This window comes from Ammospiza caudacuta, chromosome 18 (assembly GCF_027887145.1).
Source record: "Ammospiza caudacuta isolate bAmmCau1 chromosome 18, bAmmCau1.pri, whole genome shotgun sequence".
Lineage (NCBI taxonomy): Eukaryota > Metazoa > Chordata > Aves > Passeriformes > Passerellidae > Ammospiza > Ammospiza caudacuta.
In genome coordinates, this window is record NC_080610.1 from 7,503,378 (window position 1) to 7,529,294 (window position 25,917).

At 43.1% G+C, this 25,917-nt stretch overlaps 1 protein-coding gene across 2 annotated transcripts in view; it reads left to right on the top strand.

Moving 5' to 3' along the window:
- The window catches only part of PI4KA (phosphatidylinositol 4-kinase alpha), a 54,090-nt gene extending 39,116 nt beyond the window's left edge, over positions 1 to 14,974 (top strand). For both annotated transcript variants that reach the window (XM_058816878.1, XM_058816880.1), the window contains exons 33-55: positions 23 to 181; positions 406 to 557; positions 1,307 to 1,414; positions 2,121 to 2,248; positions 2,325 to 2,444; positions 3,077 to 3,156; positions 3,293 to 3,486; positions 4,210 to 4,300; positions 5,081 to 5,248; positions 5,804 to 5,857; positions 6,820 to 6,940; positions 7,241 to 7,370; positions 7,488 to 7,558; positions 8,430 to 8,502; positions 8,655 to 8,725; positions 9,287 to 9,396; positions 9,984 to 10,088; positions 10,570 to 10,695; positions 11,005 to 11,125; positions 11,773 to 11,932; positions 12,767 to 12,856; positions 13,057 to 13,140; positions 14,219 to 14,974. In XM_058816878.1, the coding sequence (XP_058672861.1) occupies positions 23 to 181; positions 406 to 557; positions 1,307 to 1,414; positions 2,121 to 2,248; positions 2,325 to 2,444; positions 3,077 to 3,156; positions 3,293 to 3,486; positions 4,210 to 4,300; positions 5,081 to 5,248; positions 5,804 to 5,857; positions 6,820 to 6,940; positions 7,241 to 7,370; positions 7,488 to 7,558; positions 8,430 to 8,502; positions 8,655 to 8,725; positions 9,287 to 9,396; positions 9,984 to 10,088; positions 10,570 to 10,695; positions 11,005 to 11,125; positions 11,773 to 11,932; positions 12,767 to 12,856; positions 13,057 to 13,140; positions 14,219 to 14,270 (2,568 nt within the window). In that variant the 3' untranslated portion in view covers positions 14,271 to 14,974. The remainder of the gene's footprint in view (positions 1 to 22; positions 182 to 405; positions 558 to 1,306; positions 1,415 to 2,120; positions 2,249 to 2,324; positions 2,445 to 3,076; positions 3,157 to 3,292; positions 3,487 to 4,209; positions 4,301 to 5,080; positions 5,249 to 5,803; positions 5,858 to 6,819; positions 6,941 to 7,240; positions 7,371 to 7,487; positions 7,559 to 8,429; positions 8,503 to 8,654; positions 8,726 to 9,286; positions 9,397 to 9,983; positions 10,089 to 10,569; positions 10,696 to 11,004; positions 11,126 to 11,772; positions 11,933 to 12,766; positions 12,857 to 13,056; positions 13,141 to 14,218) is intronic.
- The last annotated feature ends 10,943 nt before the right edge of the window (positions 14,975 to 25,917 follow it).

The window sequence follows — 25,917 nt, forward strand, 5'->3', positions numbered from 1 at the left end:
ACTGTCACCTTCCTTTTTGCAGTTCATGCGGGAAATGGCAGGAGCCTGGCAAATGACAGTGGAGCAGAAAGTTGGGCTGTTCTCTGCAGAGCAGAAAGAAGCAGATCCATTAGCAGCCTCAGAGGAGAGCCAGCCAAGGCCCTGTCCACCAGAGGTGACCCCACATTACATCTGGATAGAGGTGTGTATTTTTTCTGAATGTCCCACCTGTGGCAGTCTGTATTTCCTGTTGCTGTGATTTGGGGAAGGACTGGAGTCATGTGCTCACAGGCAGGAGAGCCACTCTGTTTAAATGGGAATTATCATTGAGGGGGAGAAAGGTGTTTGAAGCAGAGAAGTCTAGGGCTGGGCTTTGAAATTCCGAAAGGTCAAAGGAGGCATGGTATGTCTGTCTCTTTTTCTCAGTTTTTGGTGCAGAGGTTTGAAATAGCCAAATACTGCAGCTCTGACCAGATCGAGATCTTCTCCAGCCTCCTCCAGCGCTCCCTGTCCCTGAACATCGGGGGCGCCAAAGGCAGCTTGAACCGGCACGTGGCGGCCATTGGGCCCCGATTCAAGTGAGTGCTCTGGGCTTTGCTCCTGCAGTCACAGAAGTGGAAATAAGGTTATAGGGAGATGGAAGAAAACAGCTGAACACTGCATGTTTAACTTGGCTTCAGGTGCTGAGAATTGCTTTAAAAGCCTGCAGTGATGCAGTCTAAGTGTTGTATTCTTGTTGTATTCATATTTCTCAAGTCCCATACTGTACCAAGCTGTTCTTCTCTGCAGCACAGTTCTTCGTGTCTTCTCAGGGGCTCCTCCTGGGCTCTCGACCCACCCCTTTTTATTCCAGTTACCTTCACAAGCTACAGCTGCTGCCCAACTAAGGACTTCGCAGCTGTAGCTCATTTGGAGTAACTAGGACCCACTTATTTGATAATTAGATCTTACAGGGACTCTGTCCATATATAAGCTCTGTTTTCAAAGCAGAAGTTGATCACTTCAGCTTGAAAGTACTTTTTTGGTATTTCAGGAAATTTCATGGGATGATTTAATATAGTGAATAGCCCACATCATGCATCTAGTAATGAATCTAGTCTTTGCTTCATCAGTTATTTTCACCTTTTGTGACTTGAAGGCTTTCACTTTCTGTGGTTCTGCAGTCACAGCTTTAAAGCAGACTGGTGATAATGTGAACAGGTTGCTAAGAGCTCTGAAACAGACACTTCTCAGGCCTCACTTTCAGCTGTAGTTGTGGTTTGCATGGTGGGGTATTGGTCACCATTTTGGGAGAGCCAACATTTCCATTCTCTATTTTGCTTATTAGGTTGCTGACCCTGGGTTTGTCTTTGCTGCATGCTGATGTGGTTCCAAATGCAACTATCCGAAATGTTTTGAGAGAAAAGATTTATTCAACTGCCTTTGATTATTTCAGGTACTCTTTATTTTGAAACAACTCACTGAAAATGTGTTTGTGTTTTTCCTGGACCTTCAGTGATACTTCAGAGCAGCAGCTGATTTTATCCTCTAGTCATTTTTCTTCCTTTCCTTTTTTACCCACTTTAACAGAAACTTGTCTTGCGCTTAAGTATGATTGATGAATTATCTCAAAGAGGCTTAGATATTAGTTTCAGATTTTATGTGTGATTTAAAAAGCAGAAATGTTTCTGTTCTTTTTTCTTATTTTGAAGTTTATTCAATGCTCAAAATTGTATCTAGATTTATTAGGTTTAAAGAACTGCTGTTATAGTATGTGTGGCTGAAAATGTGGTTTTATTGTTTTCAAAATACAGACACACTGAATCTGATTATTTCAACATTTGACACAGGCACAAAAGAAAATTTAGGTGATAGGAATGTCTGAATGTGAGGAGGTCACTCAATCCTAATAAATACAAGTGATTCCAGGATGCTGACAGACTGCTGTCCTAATTTTCAGTTATAATTGGAACTTTGTGCTCTTCAGTCAGACATAATAAAGCCACGAGGATAAAATGTAGTGATGTGTGGTCTCATCCTTGTAGATTTCAGTCAGAATAAAAAGTACAACTTGATTAGGCTGGTGAGGGGTTTTGACTGCTGAGAGTTTTTTTCCCCCCCCAGTGCATTCAATATTACATTATTTGTGTGATTTCTTCAAGCTGTCCTTCAAAGTTCCCTACACAAGGGGAAAAGAGGCTCCGTGAGGATATCAGCATATTGATCAAGTTTTGGACAGCAATGTTCTCAGACAAGAAGTATCTGACTGCCAGCCAACTTGTGCCACCTGGTGAGTTCCTTTAAGTGCTGTTTTAAAAGTGTCTCATTTCTTTGGTTTCTATATCAGATCTGTGCTCTCTTCTTAGATAATCAAGACACCAGGAGCAACCTGGATATCAATGTTGGATCTCGACAACAAGCTACACAAGGATGGATAAATACTTATCCTTTGTCCAGTGGCATGTCAACCATATCTAAAAAATCAGGTATTTTTTGATTGTAACCAGCTCATTACAGCCAATTTTACAGCATAGTTTATGTTCAGATATTTAAAGTCAATATTTATTTTAAACATCAGGCTCATATTCTGGCAGGCTGTTTAACTACCAGTGCCAGACTCTGAAAATCAAAGGCAGAAAAAGTCTCACTGGTGATAAGCAGGAAAGTTCTGATGTCACCTGATTTTTTTGATAGAATGTTCAGTTCTGTTGTGCAGGAGAAATAAGACTGGAAGAGATCAAGTTGTATTGAAATCCCGTAAGGAAATTGTTTGCTTTATGGAAACATGCCCCTAGTGCTTTTTGGAGACAGCAGAGTGACATTAGATCATGGACTGTATTTTCATACAGTTTTAAAGCTAGTGTTCCTTGTTTTTAGAAGACTAAAGTGAATGCACTGCTGGCTACAATAATATCTCTGTTGTACTTCATATATTCAAAGAACACCTGCATGATGAGTGGCTGCAGTGCTGACTTCTGCTGCCACTCTGATCTAAGTTACAGGTGCCCTGTGGTTATTCAGTTCTTCTGTGTCCATGTTTCCAGCTGTGGACAGTTTGAAAATACAGTTTCACCTGCTGATCAAAAGCCACTGAAAACTTTTTAATCCTTTTCTGCAGGAATGTCCAAGAAGACAAACAGGGGGACACAGCTGCACAAGTACTACATGAAGCGCAGGACATTACTGCTCTCATTGCTGGTGAGTTATCAGAAGGATGGGCTAATGCATGAATTTCTAATACCCTCCTATTGTTGCAGGATATATAAACTAAAGGATGAGATTGGGAGTGTTTTGCTTCTTCCAGAAAACCCTTTATTTTTCCTGTTTCCTTCAGGCTACTGAGATCGAACGCTTGATCACATGGTACAATCCACTGTCTTCCCCTGAGCTAGAGTTGGATCAAACTGGAGAGAGCAGTGTAGCAAACTGGAGGTCTAAATACATCAGTCTTAGTGAGAAGCAGTGGAAGGATAATGTGAATCTGGCTTGGAGCATTTCTCCTTATCTTGCTGTGCAGCTGCCTACCAGGTGAGATATTTCAAAAGAAACAACTGCAGCAATTACTGCTGCCTTAGAAGTTGATTGTGTATTTACAGTAAATAATGATAGCACTTGCTGCTGGTTGCAGCCTCTTGCATACTGTCACAACTGTTTGAGACCTTTGAAAAGAAGTAGATTACTTAATGGACTCACTTGGCTCAGTCACTAATGAAGTCCACCTGCCTTTCCTACCATCTACTCTTTGCCAGCGCTTAGACAGTGTTTGATTCAGAAGAAATCAGGTTTGTTTTTTAATACCATTCAGCCCATTAGCAAGCATAGCATTTAAGCAGTGCTAAAAGTATCTTGGAATGCAGTGGTTTTGCTAGATATTGGCTTTACTATTATAGGAGAATTAGCATAGTTGGCTCCAGAAGGGAAAGGAAATTCTTTCCCCCTTACGACAGTGATGGTTTTTGCCAAGTAGAGTTCTGTACACTGCTTGCTGTAGAATCCCAGACAGAATATTTCAGCCAAGAATCCACTAGTGGAAGTGGGCTGAAATACAACTGGTTTATACAAAAGCACTGGATGAGGACCAGTTGTTTCAGAGTCCCCTTTCCACAGCGTATTGGGGTATGTTACTTCATAGCTGGACTATTTGTTTATTGAGCATATAGTTTTCTGCCTTCTGCTGTTCTCATCTTCACTTAAATACAAGAAGCCATCAACATTTTCTAATAATGTTATTGTGTTCCTGGTTACACCTAGGTTTAAGAATACTGAAGCTATTGGAACAGAAGTGACCCGTCTGGTTCGGTTGGACCCGGGAGCTGTTAGTGATGTTCCTGAGGCAATAAAGGTACCTGTGAATATTTTTACTGTTACAGGGCCCCAGGAGGCCCATTTCACTCAGATATATTGGAAAACACCGTCTTGACTTACCACAGTGTATGTGCTAGTGCTGCCTATATCTCTGGTAGGAGAGAATGACAGAACAGCTGTGGAAATAGGATGCTGAGAGGAGAATCACAGCAGTAAGAGGAGGTAGCCAGTTAGTTAGTGGTACACTTTCCTTCTGGGTATTCTCACTGTACACAAAAGGGTTCAAAACTCATCGCTTGCACTGCAACCACCATTTCTGTTCCTTTGACATAGTAAGTGAAAAGATCTCTGGGCCAAGCCATGATGAGTGCTGCTGCTGAAGTTATTTCAAGCATAACCTTTTCTGTGTATCCAGAGGCCAAGGTCTGGAAGTGAGGAAGGCTCATCATGCTGATCTGCTGTAGAGCACTTTACCCTGTGAGGGACAGTCTTGTCAGAGCTGTGTTCTGTACATCACTTGTAAAATAGATGGCAGGAAAATGGAACCATTTTTGACTCTCTCAAAATGATTCATCCTTTATTTTTTCTATCTGTTCAAGAACTCCTGGATTGTGCTTTTAGTAACTTTATTTGGTATTCTGGGAGGTGAGGTGATTCTGGAGCAACAGGTGATTCCACCAAAAAAAAATGCATTAGATAAAACAGCCATAGTTTTGTAAAAAAGAATGTTCTATATTTCACTTGCCCTGTCTAATGTGTAGTACCCACACATCAGTGAGTGCTACAAACCCCTGATGTGTCTGACCTGCTTTTTCAGTACCTGGTTACCTGGCACACCATCGATGCTGATGCACCTGAGCTCAGCCACGTCCTGTGCTGGGCACCCACAGATCCACCCACTGGCCTGTCCTACTTCTCCAGCATGTACCCACCCCATCCTCTGACAGCCCAGTACGGAGTTAAAGTCCTCAGATCTTTCCCTCCGGTAAGAAGAGTTCCAAGAAAGCTTCAACACTGCAGGGGAAGTTCTGGCCCTAGTCACTGTGGCCACAAGTTTCATTGTAATGTTTCTTTGTATTGCCATGGAGAGGCATGTGCTAAATGGGCATAGCACACTGCAGAATGTGCACACAGTGGGATAGAAACTTGGAGCTGATTGTCCCATGTAAACCTGGCTCATGTATTTGCAGCTTTGTTGTAAATGACACCAAGCTGAATTCTTCAGACTGCCCTTCTCAAATCATCTCTTTTGCCTCTTCTTTCAATGACAAAGTTGTTTCTTCTAAGGCGGAAGAAAGCTGTTTTTTAGCACTTGTCAGACTTCTATTAGGATTATGAAGTACATGATTATTAATTATATTTTTGAAGGGAGTAACTATACAGAGTAATACTTAGATTTGAGAGGGTTGCATACATAGTTTAAAATGAAGAGGCAGTGGGATTTTGTTTATCACTTAACTGAAAGGAGCTTTTCTCTATGTATGTGACTCATCTTCCCTTCTGACAAAACAGTAAAACCCTGCCATCCCTTCTCTTTCAGGATGCCATTTTATTCTACATTCCACAGATTGTTCAGGCACTGCGGTATGACAAGGTGAGAGTATGAATCAGCTACATGTGAAGAAAACAGATTTTTAATGCAGCTTTTAGATTTAAAACAGTAAATCAAAAATTAGGTGTAATCTAATGCTGCTTATTATTATCCTATCTTTAATACATAGAAGAAAAATTATTGTCTCTAGAGGCTGGCTGGTTTTGGATACACCTCTTTTATGAACACAAAAACCTGAGAAAGGCTATGTAGCTCATCTGTCAGAAAAGAGGTTTTGTTACGGGAAACCCCAGGTGAGGACTCTGAATAGAGCTTTTGGAGGTCTGCATGAGACTACCAGAAATGAAGTTAAATCATTACCCTTAATCATTTTGCTGTAGAGTTAACCAGAGAAGACATCCAGGGGTGTCTTGTGCTCTATCACATGTATGAAATCAGATCTCAGCCTTATCTTGCAGAAGCCAAAGTAAAGCTTGACAGCCAAGTTCAGAGTTCATTAATGTGAGATCATTCTACCTGCCAGCGAGGCAGTGAACTCTGCTCAGTGTTTTATTTTCAGGTGAATATGTTCCCATCCCATGGTGTAGGTGACTGTACAGTCCCTGTGACACTGTGTAGATTTCTGGTATTACAGGAGCATGTAGCAATGCCAGGCAACACCTGTGTCCCTGTTACACTGTGCTTTGTACACATAGTAGAAGATGCTCTGAGCTCAAAGAGATTTGAAATCCAAAAAGAACAGATGGAAAATGGCCTAGTGGTGGGGAAAGGCTGATTAGAATAACAGAATAGGTCAGTAACAAAGCTGAAAACAATTTAAGATCAGTTTGCTACCTTTTAAAATACACTGTCATTCATGTCTTTTTAGCAAAATGAGAGGGTGCAGAGGTCTTGTTTTCATCCATTTAACACTTTCTGTGTTTGAAGAATAGCTGTTAGAAGCAGTAATATTGAGTCTGAGAGTTGTAGAACTTTGATCCTTACTGGTCTGCCTGTGGTTGCAGATGGGTTATGTTAGGGAATACATCCTGTGGGCAGCTTCCAAATCTCAGCTCCTGGCTCACCAGTTCATCTGGAACATGAAAACCAACATCTACCTGGATGAGGAAGGACATCAAAAAGATCGTGAGTGCTTTAAAATGTAATTTGACTTGACTCCTTTCCTTTCCCCAGTGCAATCTAAATCTTCTTCCTGCTTCTTGCTTGTCAGGAAGAATTCTTTTAGCTGGGAAATTCTCTTTTACTTATAGAGGTAGGGCCCATTCTGCATCAGTGCCTGATAGAGTCTGCCAAGAGAGACAGGGTGCTGCTTCCCTCAGTACCTTTTTCTGAATACTATCCAAAGGTGCTGATTTCCATCAGCCATGTAATTTTCCTTTCTGAAATAAGCTTCTGACACAGATGCTTCCTTTTTTTCATATGCAGCTGACATTGGGGAACTTCTGGAGCAGTTAGTGGAGGAGATAACTGGCTCATTGTCTGGCCCAGCCAAGGAGTTCTACCAACGGGAGTTTGATTTCTTCAATAAAATCACCAATGTTTCAGCCATTATCAAGTAAGAATTGTACTTCAGAAATTGTGCTCTGTTTGTGTAAGTTTGAAACAAACTTGAGGCTAGTGTGTAGAGTAATGTATAATATGCAGGTAATTAAAAGGTAATTCATCTTTCTAGGCCATTCCCTAAAGGAGATGAAAGAAAAAAAGCTTGTTTGAGTGCTCTGTCTGAGGTGAAAGTGCAGCCTGGTAAGATGTCATTTAGTCATATAAAATTGTGGGCTTTTGCATTCAACATGGTTATTTATTTTCTGCAAGCAGATCTTGAAATCCCTATGAGAGGCTGTTTGTAGAGATTTCAGTTTTGGTGCTGGTGGCTGTTGTTGTGTGATTATTTCTTTCTTGAAAAAAATTCAAATATTTTTGTCCATCCAATAATTTCTATATGGTGCATCAAAACTTACCCAAAAGCAAGTTAGGTAATGCATGTAGTGGATAAAAGTAGAAGTGTGTGTCTGAAGAGGAAGGATAAATAAACTCTTTTGCTTTCTACCACCTTCTTTTTTAAAGAGACGTGGTGTTTTTGAGAAGTCTTGTTATCTCAAGAATGAAGCACGTCCAGTTCCTTTAATTCTCCCCTTTCTCCCATTCCCTTGAAATGTCATTGTCTGAGGGTACTCACAAATCTTGAACATGCATTTTCCCAGCCTGAATCTTTTCTTTAAAATGGAGTTTAATGGAGGCTTTTCCTGACCTCTAACAGGTCTCATGTCTTGGTGGCTGAGGGCACAGCCCGCTGGGGCTGCTGCCACATCTAATTCAGGACTGTTGTAAGAGATGTCCTCTCTGGACCTTTCTGTGGTACAGGTTCTGCAGTATTAGCTCAAAACCGTATTTTATTAATTTCTGGAAATCTCTCACTAATGCAAAGGATGCCACATCCTTCATGGCTCACTGTAATCTCCAGTTTCTCTCTGACATTAACTGGAGACTGTAATCTCCAGTTTCTCTCTAACATAAATTCAAAACTATGTACTGAAGTTGTGGGCACTAACATCAGTTATTGTCCAACTTGATTGTCTCACAGTGGATTTGTCCTCAGCTGTCTGCTGTTTTGCAGGCTGTTACTTGCCCAGCAATCCTGAAGCAATCGTTCTGGATATTGATTACAAATCAGGAACTCCTATGCAGAGGTACTATGCTCTTGTTATATTTATTTACATATATATATATATATATATATGTATATATTTTAAGTTAATTAATGACATTCAAGTATTTTTCTGTAAATTTTTGTTTGGCTAATTGCACTCATCATCATCATCTTGTTTCTTCTGTAATTTAGTGCAGCAAAAGCACCCTATCTGGCCAGATTCAAAGTGAAACGATGTGGAGTCAGTGAGCTTGAAAAAGAAGGTAACTGCAACTTAATCATTGATACTACTAATTAATAGTCAGCAATGCCTTTAAAACTGCCTGCTTTTAGTGACCTCTACCACTGCACAAAAAGTACTTCTGTGTTGAACTTTGTCTGCCATGATTCAGCTGAGAAATTAAACTGGATCAAAGGAAGAGAGAAGAAAATGCTGAAAACTTAATTTTTTTTAAAGTCCCAAGAAGCAAGCCACATAGGGCTCTTGAAGAAATTATAACATTTACTTTAGACTAAAATAGAAATCACTGGCATTTTCTGGGTTTTTAGACAGTAGCAAAATCCAGATTTTTGCATATTTTCTCTCAGGCATTGCAGACATTTATTAGATAAATCACAAACAGTGGTTTGAGATGTTCTAATTCCAGTAGACAAAGGGAACTATCTTATGATAATTGCTTTGTAAGGCAGAAATATCTGTGTTGCACCTGCAGTGGAATGCTGTGGGTTTGAGTGCAGAGGGCTTGTCGTGACAGAAGGTTTAAATTAAATTCCTGGACTAATTCAAGTGCATGTTTGGGTTTGGCTTGGTTCCCTTGTTGCAGGTCTGCGTTGTCGCTCTGACTCCATCAATGAGAGTGAAGAGGAGGATGAGGACACTCAGAAGGTTTGCTGGCAGGCTGCAATCTTTAAAGTGGGCGATGACTGCAGACAGGTACAAAGCTCTTGGGGTTTGCACTTAGAGGGGACAGATTTGTAGGTGATAATGCATAAGAAGGAAATAATTTTAATATAGAAGTATTTTCCTTTGGAACTTTGGTAATCTCAGTTATGTACTGAGAGGGAGAACTGTGTGGTACCCCTAGAGAAATTCTGGTTTGGAAGTAAAGGCCATTCTGTCAACACAGGTTTACCAAGCCTTAAAAATTTTTCACAGAATTTATTTTTCAATTGAGCTATTGGTAATATAGCTTTAGTTCCTGAGGTGGGATCTTGTACATTGAAGTTTGATTAAGAGGGAATGCTGGTTATTATCCCTGGAATTATTAATAGCCCTTTTATCAAAGGGTGATAGGCAGTTCATTCTTAGGTCAGCAGTTAAATCATCAGTGTTGCTTGCTGCCCACTCACACAGCATTTATCAGTTCCCTTTTTGATTTCCCCCCTAGTGCATACACAAGCTCACATCTGCACACCTGCTTAACTTAATGTGCACTTCAGAGTTCTTCAGAGCATGTTTATAATCCAGTTTATGACCTGTAACCCCTGTAATGTTTATGCAATTTTTTTCTTGTCTGACAGGACATGTTAGCTTTACAAATCATCGATCTCTTCAAGAACATATTTCAGCTGGTAGGCCTGGATCTTTTTGTGTTTCCATACAGAGTGGTGGCCACAGCTCCTGGGGTAAGTGAGCAATTAACTGTAGTGCTGTAGAAAATTCAAAAATACTTTCTTCCAGCACACATAAAAATTCCATTCTACAAGGAAGTACTGCTCACATCACTTATGCCAAATATTTGGAGTACCAGCAACTGAAAATGTCTTTCCTCTCCTGCTTCCTGCTTTTCTAAAACTTTTGGCTCTGAAATTTTGCTGCTTGCAAAATTTAGTTTGCAAGCAACAGTGCTGCTTGCAAATGTTAGTTGTTTGATTTCTGAGACTATGTTGTCCAAAGCAGTGGAAAGTCACAGAGTTTGTTTTAGTTGCATGGAAATCCTAAAAGAGAGGATATACTTTTTTTTTAACTAATAAACTAGAAATTCTGTATTTGGTGATCTGTAGGCTTCCCCACATTTCCCAGAGAACCTGTATGACTGCCAAGAGCCATGAACAAAGTATATTTGGGAGCATGCTTTACAAACCTCTTCCTTTTCTTGCCCTGCAGTGTGGTGTTATTGAGTGCATTCCTGACTGCACATCCCGTGACCAGCTGGGCAGGCAGACAGACTTTGGCATGTATGATTATTTTACAAGGCAATATGGAGATGAGTCTACCCTTGCATTCCAGAAGGTAAAATATCAGTGGGCAAGCATAGCAAAATATCAACTGAGAAACATTCTACCTATAAGAAATAATGACAAATAATTGCATAATGACTACTATAATGCCGTATCTAGTTCCTGATGCTGATAATCCATTTTTAGCTATTAGTGAGTTAGCTAAAGAAGTAATTGCAGCTATACATGTATGGAGAATGTCATTGGACATTGCTTCAAATTAATCATGAATGGAAGAAAAAAAGCTTTGTCTCATCTCCTGATGGACAGTTATTAAATTCTGTCAGTTGTTCTGATTTGTTTTAACTTGCTGTTTGTACAGGCCCGCTATAATTTCATCCGCAGCATGGCTGCCTATAGTCTGCTCCTGTTCCTGCTCCAGATTAAAGACAGGCACAATGGCAACATCATGCTGGACAAACAGGGACACATCATTCATATTGGTCAGTCATATGCACATCTGAATGTCAGTATTACCTTTGCTTTCTGCTCTTAAGTGTTGCTGATAACAGACAATAACCCATTTCCCTTTGAGATCCATCTGTATACTGGTTTCACTGTTTGTAAACATTCATGGAAGGTTTTCATGCCTTCATGCCAAGTGTTGTGTGTTTGTGTTGGCTGCTTCTGTGTCAATTTAGCTCTGCAAGGTTTTGTCAGGTTCAGGAAAGTATATACACACATATGTATGGGTGTCACATGTTTATGTACTCATGCATGGATACTTGTGTGTATGTGTTTAATTATAGAAATGTGTCTTGGGATTCCCTTCATCACTGCAAGGGTATGAATTAAACTCGACAAGTAAATTTATATAGTTGTGTGAGGCTGTAACCTCTGCTTTAGCTTTACTTTTCTGGAACTGCACAAATATTTCAGCAGTTTATTTGATATCACCATTCTTACATGTATTCTCATGTCATGGGGATGATGCTTTTGTTGGTATTCTTACACTTCACCAAATCTATTTTCCAGTTGGAGTTAAAATATTTACATTAATACATGCAATCCACATCTCTTGCTTCTGTCAGCTTTAACAGCACAAAATTAACCAACAAAGCTTATGAGGCAGTTTATCTTTTGTGCACAGATTTTGGATTCATGTTTGAGAGCTCACCTGGTGGAAACCTGGGCTGGGAGCCTGACATTAAACTGACTGATGAGATGGTGATGATAATGGGAGGGAAAATGGAGGCAACACCATTCAAATGGTTTATGGAGATGTGTGTCAGAGGCTATCTGGCAGTCAGGTAAGGTGTTCTTAGCTGCTCAAAGTGGAAGTTCTTGCATGCCCAAAGCCAGATGAGAAGAAATTTATAACAAATGTTGATTTGTAGGGAATCTGTGCCCAATAGTCTTGCAAACTTTGAAACAATGTAATAATAATGCTATTTTACATCTTATCTTTGTTGTATTTTTTCTGTCCTTATGTTATATTTTAATATTTTATATAGTCAATATATAAATGTGTTGTTTCACACATTTCATCACACAATTTAGTGCACTGTTAATACAATAAGAAATTACTGTCTTGGAATCAAGATCATTTTGGTTCCTTGAGGGGAAGCAGTCTGGACAAGTTCTTGTGGCAAAGCAAATGTGTCACTCAAGTAGCAGAGTAATAGCCTGGTAGATAATAAATGTTCTGAGCAACAGGACAGGAAGGAGAAGGAAAATTGGGCTGATGTAGCAAAGAATTACCCAGAGTAATTAAGATTACAAGACACTATATTCCTGTGTGGTGTTGCTGGTTTCAGCCTTTTGTACTATTTTGGTGCACTGCTTCACCATTCTGATGCCAAAGAAATGTTGTTTGCTAAAGCATTACTGTGCATAATCCTTCTTGAGACTTCATCTTGCAGCATTCTCAGTGTCTGACAGTCCAGCATAAAGGAGTGACATTTAATTAAAGTGACAGATTGCAAGCAATGGTGTAGCTTCACCAGCAAATGTAAGAGGATTATTGTGTTGATTTAATTACAGGAAAAGGTGGGATCCACCTCGTTGAACTCCTCAGCTTGTCTGCTTTGCCTGCTAAGGCTGCAGGAGTCTGAATGTTCTGGTTTTGTCCTCTTTTTCTCTAGGCCTTACATGGATGCTGTGGTCTCACTGGTTACCCTGATGTTGGACACAGGGCTGCCCTGTTTCCGAGGGCAGACAATCAAGCTGTTGAAGTAAGTCAGCAATATGGGTGAACTGGAAAATGTTTCTTATTAGAATGTTATGTCATTTGTACCAAGTGGTTTCACAAGAAGTAGCTACTTGCAGGAAGTGAAATCACACCTGGCTGAGCTTGTGCAAAGACACATTTGTACCACGTTCAAAGGAAACCTCACTAATTTTCTCTTATTTGATTGTGATTTTCTGCATATAGACACAGGTTCAGTCCCAACATGACTGAAAGGGAGGCTGCAACTTTCATCATCAAGATCATCCAGAATTGTTTCCTCAGCAACAGGTTTGGCTTCTATGCATGTTTTCTCCCTATGGCTAAAGGAAGACCATCAGGCTTTGAGCAGAGCTGAAAAGTAGAGTTCTATCAGTCAGGTGCCAAAAATATTTGAGTCATTGATAGTGCAGGACAGCAGCTTTGTTTCTGAATGTGCAGCATCTCCTCTGTTTTGTGCTGGGAAGGAAGACTTAAGTCCAGGATGGTAAAATAGCAAGACTGGTTAGGCTAAATAAATGTAATAGTTAAATATCTTAAGGGCATCTTTTATTATGCTAGATAATACAGACTTTGTGGGATATATTGGAGAGTCTAATACAAACTCTTGTGTAGTTCCCTGTGGGGTCAGCTTGAGACCAGTGCCACTCACTGCCTCAGATACAGCCCCACTAGAGTGGAGGTTCCAGTGCTCCCTAGTGCACCTGCTCAGAATCTCAGATTGATACTGGGGGGTGAAGGCAGTGACACTGCTGTGTGAATGGCCAGAACCAGCTTAGTTCTGACAAGCTTGAGCTTTTCTACCTGTGGCATGGTTAATCTGTGACCTGAATAAGCTCTACCCGTGGATAATTGAGTTATCTGTAACAAGCTGGGATTTGTTCGCTCAGTCACTCATCAGAGATGCTGCTATTAATGCTCTTATTTCCCCTGCACTTTTGTTTTCATTTATTGGCATTCCCCTTAATTAAGATGACTTTTATTTCCATATAATGCTGTCTCCATGCATCCCTGATGATCTTGATTCATTCATTATGCATTTCCTTCTCCTAAAACAAACTGCAAATGCTGTGTGATGTGCTTGTGGCTTATCCAAACACAGGATCCAAACTGCTGATGCTGTTGCCACAGTGGGAAGTGTGGAAATACTTTTTTAAAGTAGTTTAAACAAGAGCAGGATGTTTTGTCCTGTCCATAACAGTAACTAGGCCTTCACAATGCCTTCAAAGGATGGAGGGCTAGTTTTGATTAGCAGCTGATTTCCTTCACCCATGTTTTGTCTCTGTGGGATCCTGATGAATGTTTCTTGACAATCGGTGCAGTGTTTTTTTAAACTTTTCCTTACCTCTGGTTTGCTTTTCTTCTTTAGGAGTAGAACATATGACATGATCCAGTACTACCAGAATGACATCCCCTACTAGACACTAGAGATCCACTGCCCAAGTGAAATGTGCAACCCTGTGCCCTCACTCCAAACTCCAGATGCTCGTCACATCTGGCTCTCTACCCTCTGTGTATGTGTGTGTACATGTTGGGTACATCCTGACCATTGCAACAATCAGTTCTGATTCATTCCTTTCTCTATACCAGGTTATATATATTACTGTTATTCCCTGGATTTTTGGAGTTGGGTTGCAATCACAATAAAAATTGTATTGCAGTTGTGAATGTGTGAAAGTGGTAAAGCTTGAGGAGTTCGATAATTTTTCATGCAATGCAAGGATTTTATAATGTCTTTAAAAAGTAAATTAAACCCTTTCCTGCACAATCGCACAAAATGCCATGGAAGGGAAGGGTATGGATTTCTCTTTGGAAACAGAAATGTTAACTTGTTCCAATTTTACTGTAGAAAGAGCTTGATAATCATCCAGGGTGGTGATGTCTGTGTAGCTGTATTCATATTTTGCACTGTACATGGTCCCTGCTACATGGTCAGTATTTCATATGTACATGAAGAATGTATTTTTTCCTTTTGTGTGTTTTAAAAAGAGACTCTACTGAAGATATATTTAATCTATAAAATATAATAAAATACCTTAGACTTCGTGTCTGTTGCAAATGTTTCACCCTGTGCTGTTTTTATTGTATATACATCACTCTGCACACTTGTGTACTGTTCATTATATTATGCCTTTTCTTTCTAATAGAGAAATCTGATTTATTCTTCAGCTGTTTTTCAGTCTCAAGTGACATTTTTTTATTCGTAAAATAAATGTTTGGTGCAAGAGCTGGAATGTAGGATCAAGGTAAAGCTCCCCAGTGTTGCTAAGGGCCTCTATCCTGGGCTGGGACATAGGTCTTTTGGGGTTTTTTTCCTTATCTACATGCTTGTCCTTCTACATGGGCTCTTCAACACAGGGGCTGTCCCCTCTTTAGGGGATTTTTTTCCCCTCTTTAGGGGGATTTTTTCCCTTTTGGGTGCTTTTCCCGCGTGTCCGGATCGTGCCCTCAGGGAGGGAAGGGGGTGCCTGCCTAGGCAGGGCCCCGGCGCGCCCCCTGGCGGCTGCTGCGCGAGTGCGAGCACCGGCGCGCGGGGCACGGGGGCCGGCCTCAGCCCTGAGCGGGACACAGCCCTGAGCGGGACACAGCCCTGAAGGACACCCGCCCTGAGGAGCGCACAGCTCTGAGGGAGAGCCAGCCCGGAGGGACACAGCCCTGAGGGACTCCCAGCCCGGAGGGACACCCGCCCTGCGGAGCGCACAGCCCTGAGGGACAGCCAGCCTAGAGGGGTACGCAGCCCCGAGGGGCAGCCAGCCCTGAGGAACCGCCCGCCCTAATGGGCACTCATCCCTGAGGGGCTTTCAGCCATGAGGGGCACCCGCCCTGAGGGGTACACGGTCCTGAGGGACAGCCAGCCCTGAGGGGTACTCGGCCCTGAGGGACAGCCAGCCCTGAGGGGTACTCGGCCCTGAGGGACAGCCAGCCCTGAGGAGCACCCAGCCCTGAGGGGTACCCGGCCCTGAGGGACAGCCAGCCCTGAGGGGCACTCGCCCTTATGGGCACTCATCCCTGAGGAGCACCCAGCCCTGAGGGGCGAGGGCGACACGGGGTTATGGCCCCGACGGCTGAGGGAGACACAGCCTCCAGGGGTGAAGGATGAAGACGTCGCGAGGGAGAACGAGCCCCGAGGGCTGAAGGGGACGCAACACACGGTCCCGAAGCATAAAGGGTGAGCGGGTCATGGGCAGCGCCCCGAAGACGGCTCAGCGCTGAGGGGCGGAGGTATCGTGAGGGAGACCCAGCCCTGAGGCGGGGCCTTGCCGTGGGGTGGGCCCGGCCCTGAGGCGGGGCTCTGTAGCCCTGAGGTGGGGCTCTGTGGTGTGAGGAACGCCCAGCTCCATTCGTCTGAGGGTCACGCTTCTGGGACAGCGCTGTGACCTCGAGGAGCATGGTTTGGGGCTGTAGTTGCCCAGTCCGGGGGGTTCCTCAGAAGCTGGGCTGTTGCGGCAGATCACGGTGGTCTCTGTCTGAGGGGATGGTAGGTTGATGATATGGCTGTGTCCTCGGCTTCCCCTTGGGAGTGTGCATTTCTGAGCACCTCTTAAGTGAGGTTTTAGTCCCCCGGTGTGTCCCTGGGGCCCAGGCAGCAGGAGTTGCTCAGGGGGAACTCCTCAGTCCGAAGCCAGGGTGACTGAGGAGGTCCCTGCAGAGAAGGGAGCGTCACTGAGCTCACAGCTTAGGGAGCCTCAGAGGGGCAGCCAGGGCAGCGTGTTTTGGCTCTGCCTTCAGGGTGTGTCCTGTGCATGGTGCAGTGGAGGGCCTGTCCCTTTTCCATTGTGGGCTGCATTCAGAATTTACACCTGCTTTTGCCATGGGTGTTAAAGTGGGTCTTGTCTCTTGCCCGTGCAGTGGGCGGCTCACAGTGAAGCAGGCTCTGAGCCCCTTTTCTCATTATGGGGAAGTGCCACTGGCTTTCTAAAAAGGTTTGGAGGCTCATCAGGGAGAAGTAGCATGCAAGGACTGCTTTAATTATTGATTTAATTCAGATTTATTATATAACCAACTGGGACATGGAGTAATTTTGGTGCTCTGTGCCTGCAGCTACTTGAACCTATTTATGCTCCATAGGAAAGGAGCTGATTGACACTACAAATGTGGTAAACTTCCTCACACCTTTCCTTTAACGAGGAACAGGTGGAGTGAGGAGATGTGAAGGCTTCTTCTCAGGGGAGGTGGTGAGGAGTTCTAATATTTTGTTAATTCAAGTCAGTGCTTATGTGCATGTGCTTTCCTGTACCTCCAAATCAATGTACCATGTTAAAAATATCTAGGGCTAGAAGTGAGTAGTTAGCTGGTGAATAATAACATTAGAAATAATAAATGGACCTTTGGTTATCAGAAAGTCACTCCTAGTTGCAAATCTCAAACCACATAGCAATTTGTGTGTATTCTAGCATAGAATGCCCAGAATTTGCCAGAATGCAATTAAGGCCATCCAGGGTTTTGGATCAGGAAGTGAATGAGTTTGAGTGTTCTTCACAGTGCTTGCTTGCTTCAGTCAGGCTGTTTGGAGAGCTGATGTGATCTTAGTTTCTTTTAAGTTTGTTCAGAGAAATGAAAGCTGCTGAAGACAATTGAGTATAGTTACTCTTAAGAGCAAACTTGTTTGCAGTATGGTCCTAAATACTCAAATGGCTGCATTTGAGATCTGGATGCATCATTTTGTACTGCTATGAATCTTGCAGAATGTTGTGAATGTGTTAAATCTCCATGTTAGCAGAAATTATAGGCTCCTGTGATGTCTGTTCTCACTGCAGTGTCAGGTGCACACCTGACATCCATAGATTTCATTTTCTCAAGTTGACTGCACCTTCTTCCCTTCCCCTCAGGGTTCCTTCCTGCAGCACAGACATGGGAGAACTCCCTGTAATTGAGTGTCCACTGAGGAGGAGTTTTGGCTGTATACATTTAATCATGCAAGGCAGTACCCTGAAGATTCCTCCTAAGTGGGTTGTGTGCTGTATTTTCCTCCAGGGAGACTGAGGAGGCGAGAATACTGAGACCCCCCCCAATACTGCAAGTGCTTCTGAGACACTGAATCAGTGCAGTTGGAGACTCCCCAGGCTGCCAGGACTTTCAGAAGTTACTCAGGTAATTAAACCAGATAGCATTAAGACCTACATGAAGGTACTGTGAAGGATTTTGTCTCTGAACTTTATGCCAGAATATGTCCTGATGCCTGTGCAACCTTGGGAGAAAAGACATATTAAAAAAGGGGGGGGGGGGGGAACTGCTCATTAAAAAAAAAAATAAAAAAAATTAAAAATCTAGGGAAAGATGCTCCTGTGGTTTGTCCACTCTCAGAAATTCCCAGTCATGGTGAGAGACATTTCCTGGGCCAATGCCCGCTGCAGTTCTTTCTGCATTGGCTACACATATAAAGAGCTTTTAGGAAAGGAGCAAAATTTATAGTGATACATTTGCATCTGATGTTCAGAGCCGGGGTTCAGAGCCACTGGTAACTTGATCAGCACTATTCAAATGCTAATCTCATTATGTGTGTGAGAGACAGAAGCGCAGCAATGCACCTCCGTTAGCACAACGTGCCTGTGTGATCTGGCTGGTAGCGGGGTCGCGGTACCCCCTGCAGGCACCCAGCGCATGCTGCAAAGCATCAGGGCTCATGTGGGCAGGGATGGGAGCCCAGTGGAGGAGCCAATGCAATGAGTCAACAGAGGAAGAGAAGCCACAGTTCCTTTTGGAAAATGCTGGAGAAGGGGGAAGGGATTGTGGCCAATGGAATGGTTTGCATGACACTTTTCTTTTTTTTCCCTTTGTATCATAAATATGTCCATCTTTTCCCTTTGCTTCCACATGAATGCTATCCAAAACAAACAAAGAAACAAAAACCAAAAAAACCAAACCCCACCAAAAAACAAACAAACAAAAAACCCAACAGAAACCAAACAATCAAACAAAAAAACACGGCAGCAAACAAAACAATTTGTCCTGAATGTACATACAGATTCAAGCATGACTAATTTTTTGAGTTTTTGAAAAATATTTTGCCTGTGCTGTTTGGTGTTAAGACCTGGCAGTTTTGCTTGTTTCATGTAACAAGGACTAAAATCTGCTGAAATAAGAGCATGCACAGATACCCTTTCTAATTGAAGGCTCTCTGATAGAACCTTGTTACTGACATGTGCAAAGGATGCAAAGGATCTCTGCCTCACACTGTTACCTAGAGTTTGTGGGTTGGTTTTTTTGAGTTTTTTGGTGCCTCATCTGTTTCTGTGAGGATTCTGCATTTGGGAGGCCACAGGGGTTCTGCTCCCAAAGAAGCAAGATGGGTAGGGTGACATGGTGTAATTATTAGATAAGCTGCTTAGCTGGCAGGAGCAGATGAGCTCTGGTAACCTGCAGCCCTGGCACAGCTGGTTTAGTAGCTAGTACAGCTTCCCTAGAAGAACTGGGTTTCTGCTGGGCCCTTGCCACTGCAGCAGCCCTGTGTCTAAAGCTTTGTAGTTGTAGGTGATGCCTTTGTGTTTATTTCTGGTACAATATCAGTGGCCTAACAGCAGTGATAGTGTTGCTGGGAGTTATGTTACTCTAACACAGACATCTCCAGGGTCAGCAGAGCCATGGGAGCCTCAGTGCTTACTGTGGCACTGAGAAATGTTCCTCGTCTGCTGTCTGACAGGAGAGCAGAACAGGAGGGTGACACAGTGACACAGATGAGTAATCACACAGGCAAACAACAAAGGCTGGCAGTTCACTGAAGGGAGAGGTTACCTGACTGTATTCAGGTATCTCTTCTCAAGGAAAGCATGGCAGCCAAAAGGGGAAGAGAATTGGAAGTTAGAATAATAAGTGCCCATACAAAGACTGCTACATACCCTGATGCTCCATATACATATTTTGGAATTAAAAACCCTTCCTGGCAGAGCTAGGATTGTGTCTTAGTCAGTTCTTAAGCAAGTAGTCCCAGCTTTGCAGTGACAAGCCTGACAAAATAAATTGTGCTCTGCCTTAGAGAGGAGAAAATGTCTGAATTGTAGCAAATCTAGGAGACAATTCTAGCTGTATGTATTGATTAGGAATGAGCACTTGAAGTGGTAACTTCTGTCCAGATGTAAGAAGGGAAGAGTCATGGAATTCTACTCTTGTATATGAGCAGCATCTCACAGAAGAATCTGAGTCTGGATGACAAAAAGAAGAGGTAAAATCATATATTACTCTCATGTAGTTCTCTTCCCCAGTGCAAGTTACATTTTGATGCAACATCTCAAAAGTTTTAAGATGCTTGCTGTTAGCACACAGGTGAAGGCTGTATGTGTGCATCCTGGCATGCACACCTGCAAACCATTTCCTTGCTGAGAGCTTCACAGGACTCTGGAGCACAGACCAAACAGCTTTGCAGTACCTGAGCTCACTGCACAGAGCATCCTGTACATGCTGCAAAGTTATTCCTTGAGCCTGTGTGGGAGCTGATTGGACATGAGTGAGTGATCTAATAAAGATACTTAGGGGTGTTGTGCTTAAAAGAACTTTATTGGAAGAACTGTATTAACCTAGGTAAGTAGAAAATCACATTATGTTCTGGCATTGGGAGTCAGAAACTTCAGTCTTGGTGTCAGGTTTGGCTGCCTACACCAGCTTGAACAGAAAGGGGTAAGAGTAGGATCAGGATTTTTGCAGTTGTGAAGATGATGGAGTGACTAAAGAAATTTGCCTGGTATATTGATTGTAAGTTAATAGAACCTTCTAGAATACCTGATATCTTACCACCTAAATAGAAACTCCTTGGGTGCAGTTTTCAGAGGCCTGCTGACCCCCAAATGCATTTCTGGCTCCCCAGATCTTGGACTAGTCAGCTTTCCTATTTTCCTTTGGAGACAGGAGTTACCCATCACTTAGATGAGGTGGGCTGGGTGGAAGTGAAGAGTAAGCTGCCTCCCATGGCTGCAAAGGAAGAGTCCCAGCAGTTCCAGTGCAAGGGGCATATGCTGCTTTTTCTGCCTCACATCCCAGATGAGAAGGACTGGGCAAGAGCTTTGTGAAGTGTGGGAGATGAGCTGAAGTAAAGTTGACCTGAAAAAATCAATTGTCTCCGCAGCCCGGGTGGGTGGCAGTGCTTTGCAAACTTGTAGAGCTCAGGCAGTCAGACCCAGGTGCTGAACGCAGGGCCCGGCTCTAGCGAGGGCCTCTGACAGGCGCGTGAAGCTGAATGGCGCCGGCTGCTGCCCGTCCGTAGCCGAGATCGCGCTCACGGGCCCGGCCTCGCCCCCTGCAGGCTCGCAGGGCTGCGGGCCGGGCGGCAGAGGGCGCTCCCAAACAAGGCACCGTGCCTGGAGCACAGGACAGAGCAACCGAGCAGGCACAAAGCTGCCGCTCCTGTAAAGCGGGCAAGTCTGGCAGGAAAAACCTTGCCGTGACCTTTCCTTGTGACACATCTGTCACGGCACGCACTGAGTGGTAGAGCTAGCGAGTGCCTGAATATCAGATATGAAATTGCTCAAGAGCCTCGCTGTTTGTATTCCAGCGTATTCTGCTGGGGAGGTTTTTGACCTTCCAAGGGACAAAAAGGAAATGTGTTTTGCTGGCTCTGTCAGGTGAAGCCTTTAAATATATGGGTGTCCTCTGGTATAACAAATGTGCAGAAATCCATAGTGCATTTACCAAAAACCCAGAGGTTTATTGTGGTGGCTCTCCTTGTTGCTACCACACTGTATTGGACAAGCAGCAGCTGTAATCAGCTCCAGAGGTGGCTGCATTTCTGTGTTGCTGTGCATGCACAATTTTGGAAAGCTCTGGAGTGAAAGGTACTCTATATGCAGGCTCTGATGTAAGTTATCTGTTATTTCTAGGTTGGTGTACTTACTAAAAATTAAAACCTGCCACACATAACAGTAGCTGAGCATTCTCTCTTACCTTTGAGAAACTTGCCTTGGGCTTCACCTTCATGTTAGACCTAGTGGGTAGATGGCATAATGAAGTCTTCCAGCTTCATAGATTAAGTGGAACGCAGGTAATAGGATGGGGGAAGAAAACCGATCCAAGAGAAGAAAGCACTTTGGTGCAGCTATAAAAAGTTCATTGGTTTTGGATAATTCCTGTGGTCATTTTGAGTCCAGGCATGTAGTAGTTAAATCTCTTCCCAGTGCTGTCTGTGACCAAGGTGGAATGGGGTGTGTGGAGTCCTCTGCCATGAGGATAGCCCTCATCTGTGCTGGTACCAAGCTTAAAATTCAGTGTCTCAGGATAGATCTCAAAAGAAACCAGGGTTCTGAAAAGTGCTTTCTCCCTCTTAGCCCACATGTGAACTGCCATTTGAATGTCATTGTTTTTTGCATCAAGCCTGTCCTTTAGGCTGCAACTCTAGACAACAAAGAAAGAAGCAAATCCAGCTGTAGCTATGGTTGTGTCACAGATCAGAGCTCAGAGGGACACATGAATATACAGTAATTTCAAGCCCATTAGCTTGCAGACAGAAAGAACAGATCAGAGGGAAGGATTAAGCTCGAGGTAAGAAGACAAACATGCCAAGGAAGCACTTGAGCTGGATCCATGATGAAACCTCAGATAGACCTCAGGAACCTGAAAACCCACTTCATTTCCAGGATAGTGCTGAAATTGGCAATTTTTTCTTGCCTCTCTGCTGACACTGTGATCCTTCTTCCAATTTGAACAGAGCTTTCTTTCCTTTGAGATGCAGCTCTTATCAGCTTGTGGGACAAGTGACTCAGTGCAGTGCCTGAGGTTATGGGAACTCAGGGGCTCATGGTGTCTCTGTTCCTACTCATCAGCTGAGCCTGGAAAACCAATCATGTTTGTGTTCCTACTTTGTTTTAGCTGAAAGGTAAAACTCCTAGGCTTAAATTTCATTGAATTAAAACGAGACAAGGTTTAAGAGCAGGTACATCAGTTTCAAGCTTCACCGAGGAGAAGGAACTCATGTTGCCAGAACTCTGACACAGAATATATGGTGGGTCAAATCCCTCTAGAAATGCTTGAAGTGAGACCTAAGGCACTTGACCTCTTGAAAAAGATGTTCTGTGACTTTGGGAGCTGCTTCAGCTGCACTGTTCTTGAGCTTGCCCCCTGTATGACATAAACTTGGAGCCCAAAAATCAGCTGCCCTTTCTTGATACCTGGGTATGGCTGCCTGTGCAAGAGAGCTCTCAAAGTACAAATTGAAATTGGAGCCTTTTTTCCTCTTGTATCTATTACTATGATTTTTGAGCATTATTACAATGTAGGTAAAAGGGACATTTCAAGAGATGCAAGTTCTATACTGAAAATTACTTTTGAATATCAAACATATTCACAACTGAATTTGCTTCTGGCTGTTGTCCCTTAAAGTTACTGTGGCTTGACCTTTCCCCAGGAGATTGTCTTCTAGTTGTGTAGAACTGATGCAAAGTTTGCCCTTCACTTTATTTGGGAGCCTTTGCGAAAAAGCTCTCCTCGAGGTGCTTTTACTGAAATGATGGAGCTGTTCTGCCTTTGGAAAAGGTGGTGTACTTTGGAAGACATTTACCGGACTGCAACTGCACTACTCTCCGTGGGGATGTTTGTGGAGGTGGGTACAGTGTGTGTGCCCGTACAAGCTGTCACCACTAGATGACACCATGACGCTGGCAACAAGGTCCAGATGAACCCAAAGCCAAGGCGATTTTGCTTATTTTGGGGGTTACAAACCCAGAACACGGACTGGATTTGCGACCCTTTCTGTGAACTGGAGTCAGCTTTTCCCTGCAAGCTGAGGTTTGAGCGGAATGGGCTCATTTCCAGATGACAGAGTGGGATTTATGATTTGGGGTGGAAACCATCTAAACATTTGACTTGCAACCAGGCTGATTTTGGCCATAGTTACACTTGGTGCACCTGTGTGTATTTGAAACAAAATCTCAGAGCAAGATTTGGGCAGTAGGAGCCTCCTTGAGTCAAAACCAGAAGGGGTTTGCCTAACCCTGTGCAGAACTGCTATAAGAAGGTTTCACATGACTTGAGAGCTTACACCAAGTGGATCTGGGCATGAACTCCAGAACAGTATCCAGACCTGGTCAGCAGCAGCCCCACTTCTCTTTTAACCCATTTTCTCTGTGGCTGGTAGGTAACTAAAGAGCTGCCAGGGAGTTGGCTGGCACACATTGCCATGCTGCTGTCATACCTGGCTTAACAGTCACCACAGTGTAATGGTGGCTCAGCCACTATTTGGGCAGCCTTCTTTCCAGGAGCATGTGGCTTTCTAACCATTGACTGACTGCTCTTACCCACCAGCAGAAGGGACCTGTTTCTCCCTGGGTCATCTTTCTGGGCTCTCACCCTAAATTGCACAGGGTCTAGCAGGTAAATGTCTGCAGCTGGTCATTGAGCTGTGGCTCTTGCTTGCTACCTCATTCTCTATTTTGGTAGAGGAAATGCTTTTTTATTCCACAGCCTGAAAACATTTCATTCTGCTGTAATTACTTTCTATGCACACCTACTGAGGTTATCCTTCTGTTGCTCTTTTTTGTCCCTTTCCATGAGACTCAGAGTATGTTCACATGAAGCATGTTAATAAACCAACCTGCTTGTCTTATGCTCTTGCAAGGGCATTTCTGCATACTGAAACATGGCAACTATCATGTAATTATGTGGCTCCGAGCATAGATTGAGAGAATTGATAATCTAAGAGATGTTTGTACAATGCTTTGTCTCCTTTGAAATTCACGTCTTTCCACTACCACTTCAGGACAATCCTCACATGCAAAGCTGTTAAATACCTTATAGGAAGGAGTCAGCAAGACTCAGGACATTTACCTAATGAGCACATTGTGTGCAAGCTACCCTAAATCTGGTTGTCATTGTGTCTCTCACTAGTCCTGGCCTAGAGGTGTCCCAGCAGTTTGAGAGATGGGTGGTCTTGTTATAACTGTGGCTCCCAATAGTGCTTGTGATTTGGATTCTGTTTTAGTGAACTTGTGGTGCATAGACGTTTCCTTATTCACTTCATAAAATTATTTTCTCACAGAGTGCTCACATATCTAGCTCAAACAAACTAGCTGTGTTAATAAGGTTGTCTTATGCTAATTTATTATGTGTGTAGAAAACATTTTCAAAATACCATTTGTTAAAGCTTCCTTATTATTGTAAGGTTAAGCACCACAGAAAATTCTACTCCACATGTTTTGGTTTACTGTTTGTTTTTTATAGACAGATAGTGGAGTGTTTACCTTGAATCATCCCAAACCTTTGCTGTGATTGGGATATATTTTTTATGGTTATCAGTTTTTATGGAAGGCTGGAATTAATATTTTTGGTGCTTGATAATACTGTCTTTTGATATATTCACTGATGCAGTCAGAGAATTCTAAAGGTTTTGCTAAGCCTTGGCATTTCATCTGAAGGACTCTCAGACCCCTAGCATTGCTTCTGTTTGTTAGGCCTGCTGGGATGCCAGTAGGGAACGATTTTCATCTTCTCTTCTACAGCTGGAAAAACAGAGGCCTAAAAAGACTTGAGTCAGTGATGCAGATTCCTACATGCCCAGCTGTAGCCCAAGAGCTGCTGGTCCCCTTCTTGAAAGGTTTCAAAGCTGAAGAGCATAAGCAAGGTACTACTGAAGCTTTTCCTAAACTTTAATCACAAGGTTGTGTGGTCATTCAGTGGGGCCCCAACCAGTGAGCAGTCAGTAGGTAATGGCAGTGTCAGTTGCACAAACTTGCCTGATTCTTCATGGGATGAGAGTGTAAGCACAGAGGATGAAGAAGTAGGCAAAACTTGAAGTACTGCCTGTAGAAAAAGAGCTCCAGCAAAAGCTGTCACTCTCCCATTTGGTTTTTCTTTCTGTCTCTCATTCTTTCATCTCCCTGTCTGGCCATTTGTGCTGCCTGCCTGTTTGTTTGTTGGCTGAGTGCTTGCTGAATTATTTACCAACCTGACTGAATTAAGCAGCAGCAAAAGCAGGCGAGTGAATCCCACCCGAGACTCTTTCAGCAAGAGGGGGGGTTGAGAAGTGGGGTGTGCATATGTGGGTGTTGCTTAATTAAATGTATCAGGAAAAACCTTGTGGGAGTAGAAACTCCTCAATTGCCCTGGGACAGGGCTGAAGGGAGCAGAGCACATGGCTGACGCACCAGCTCA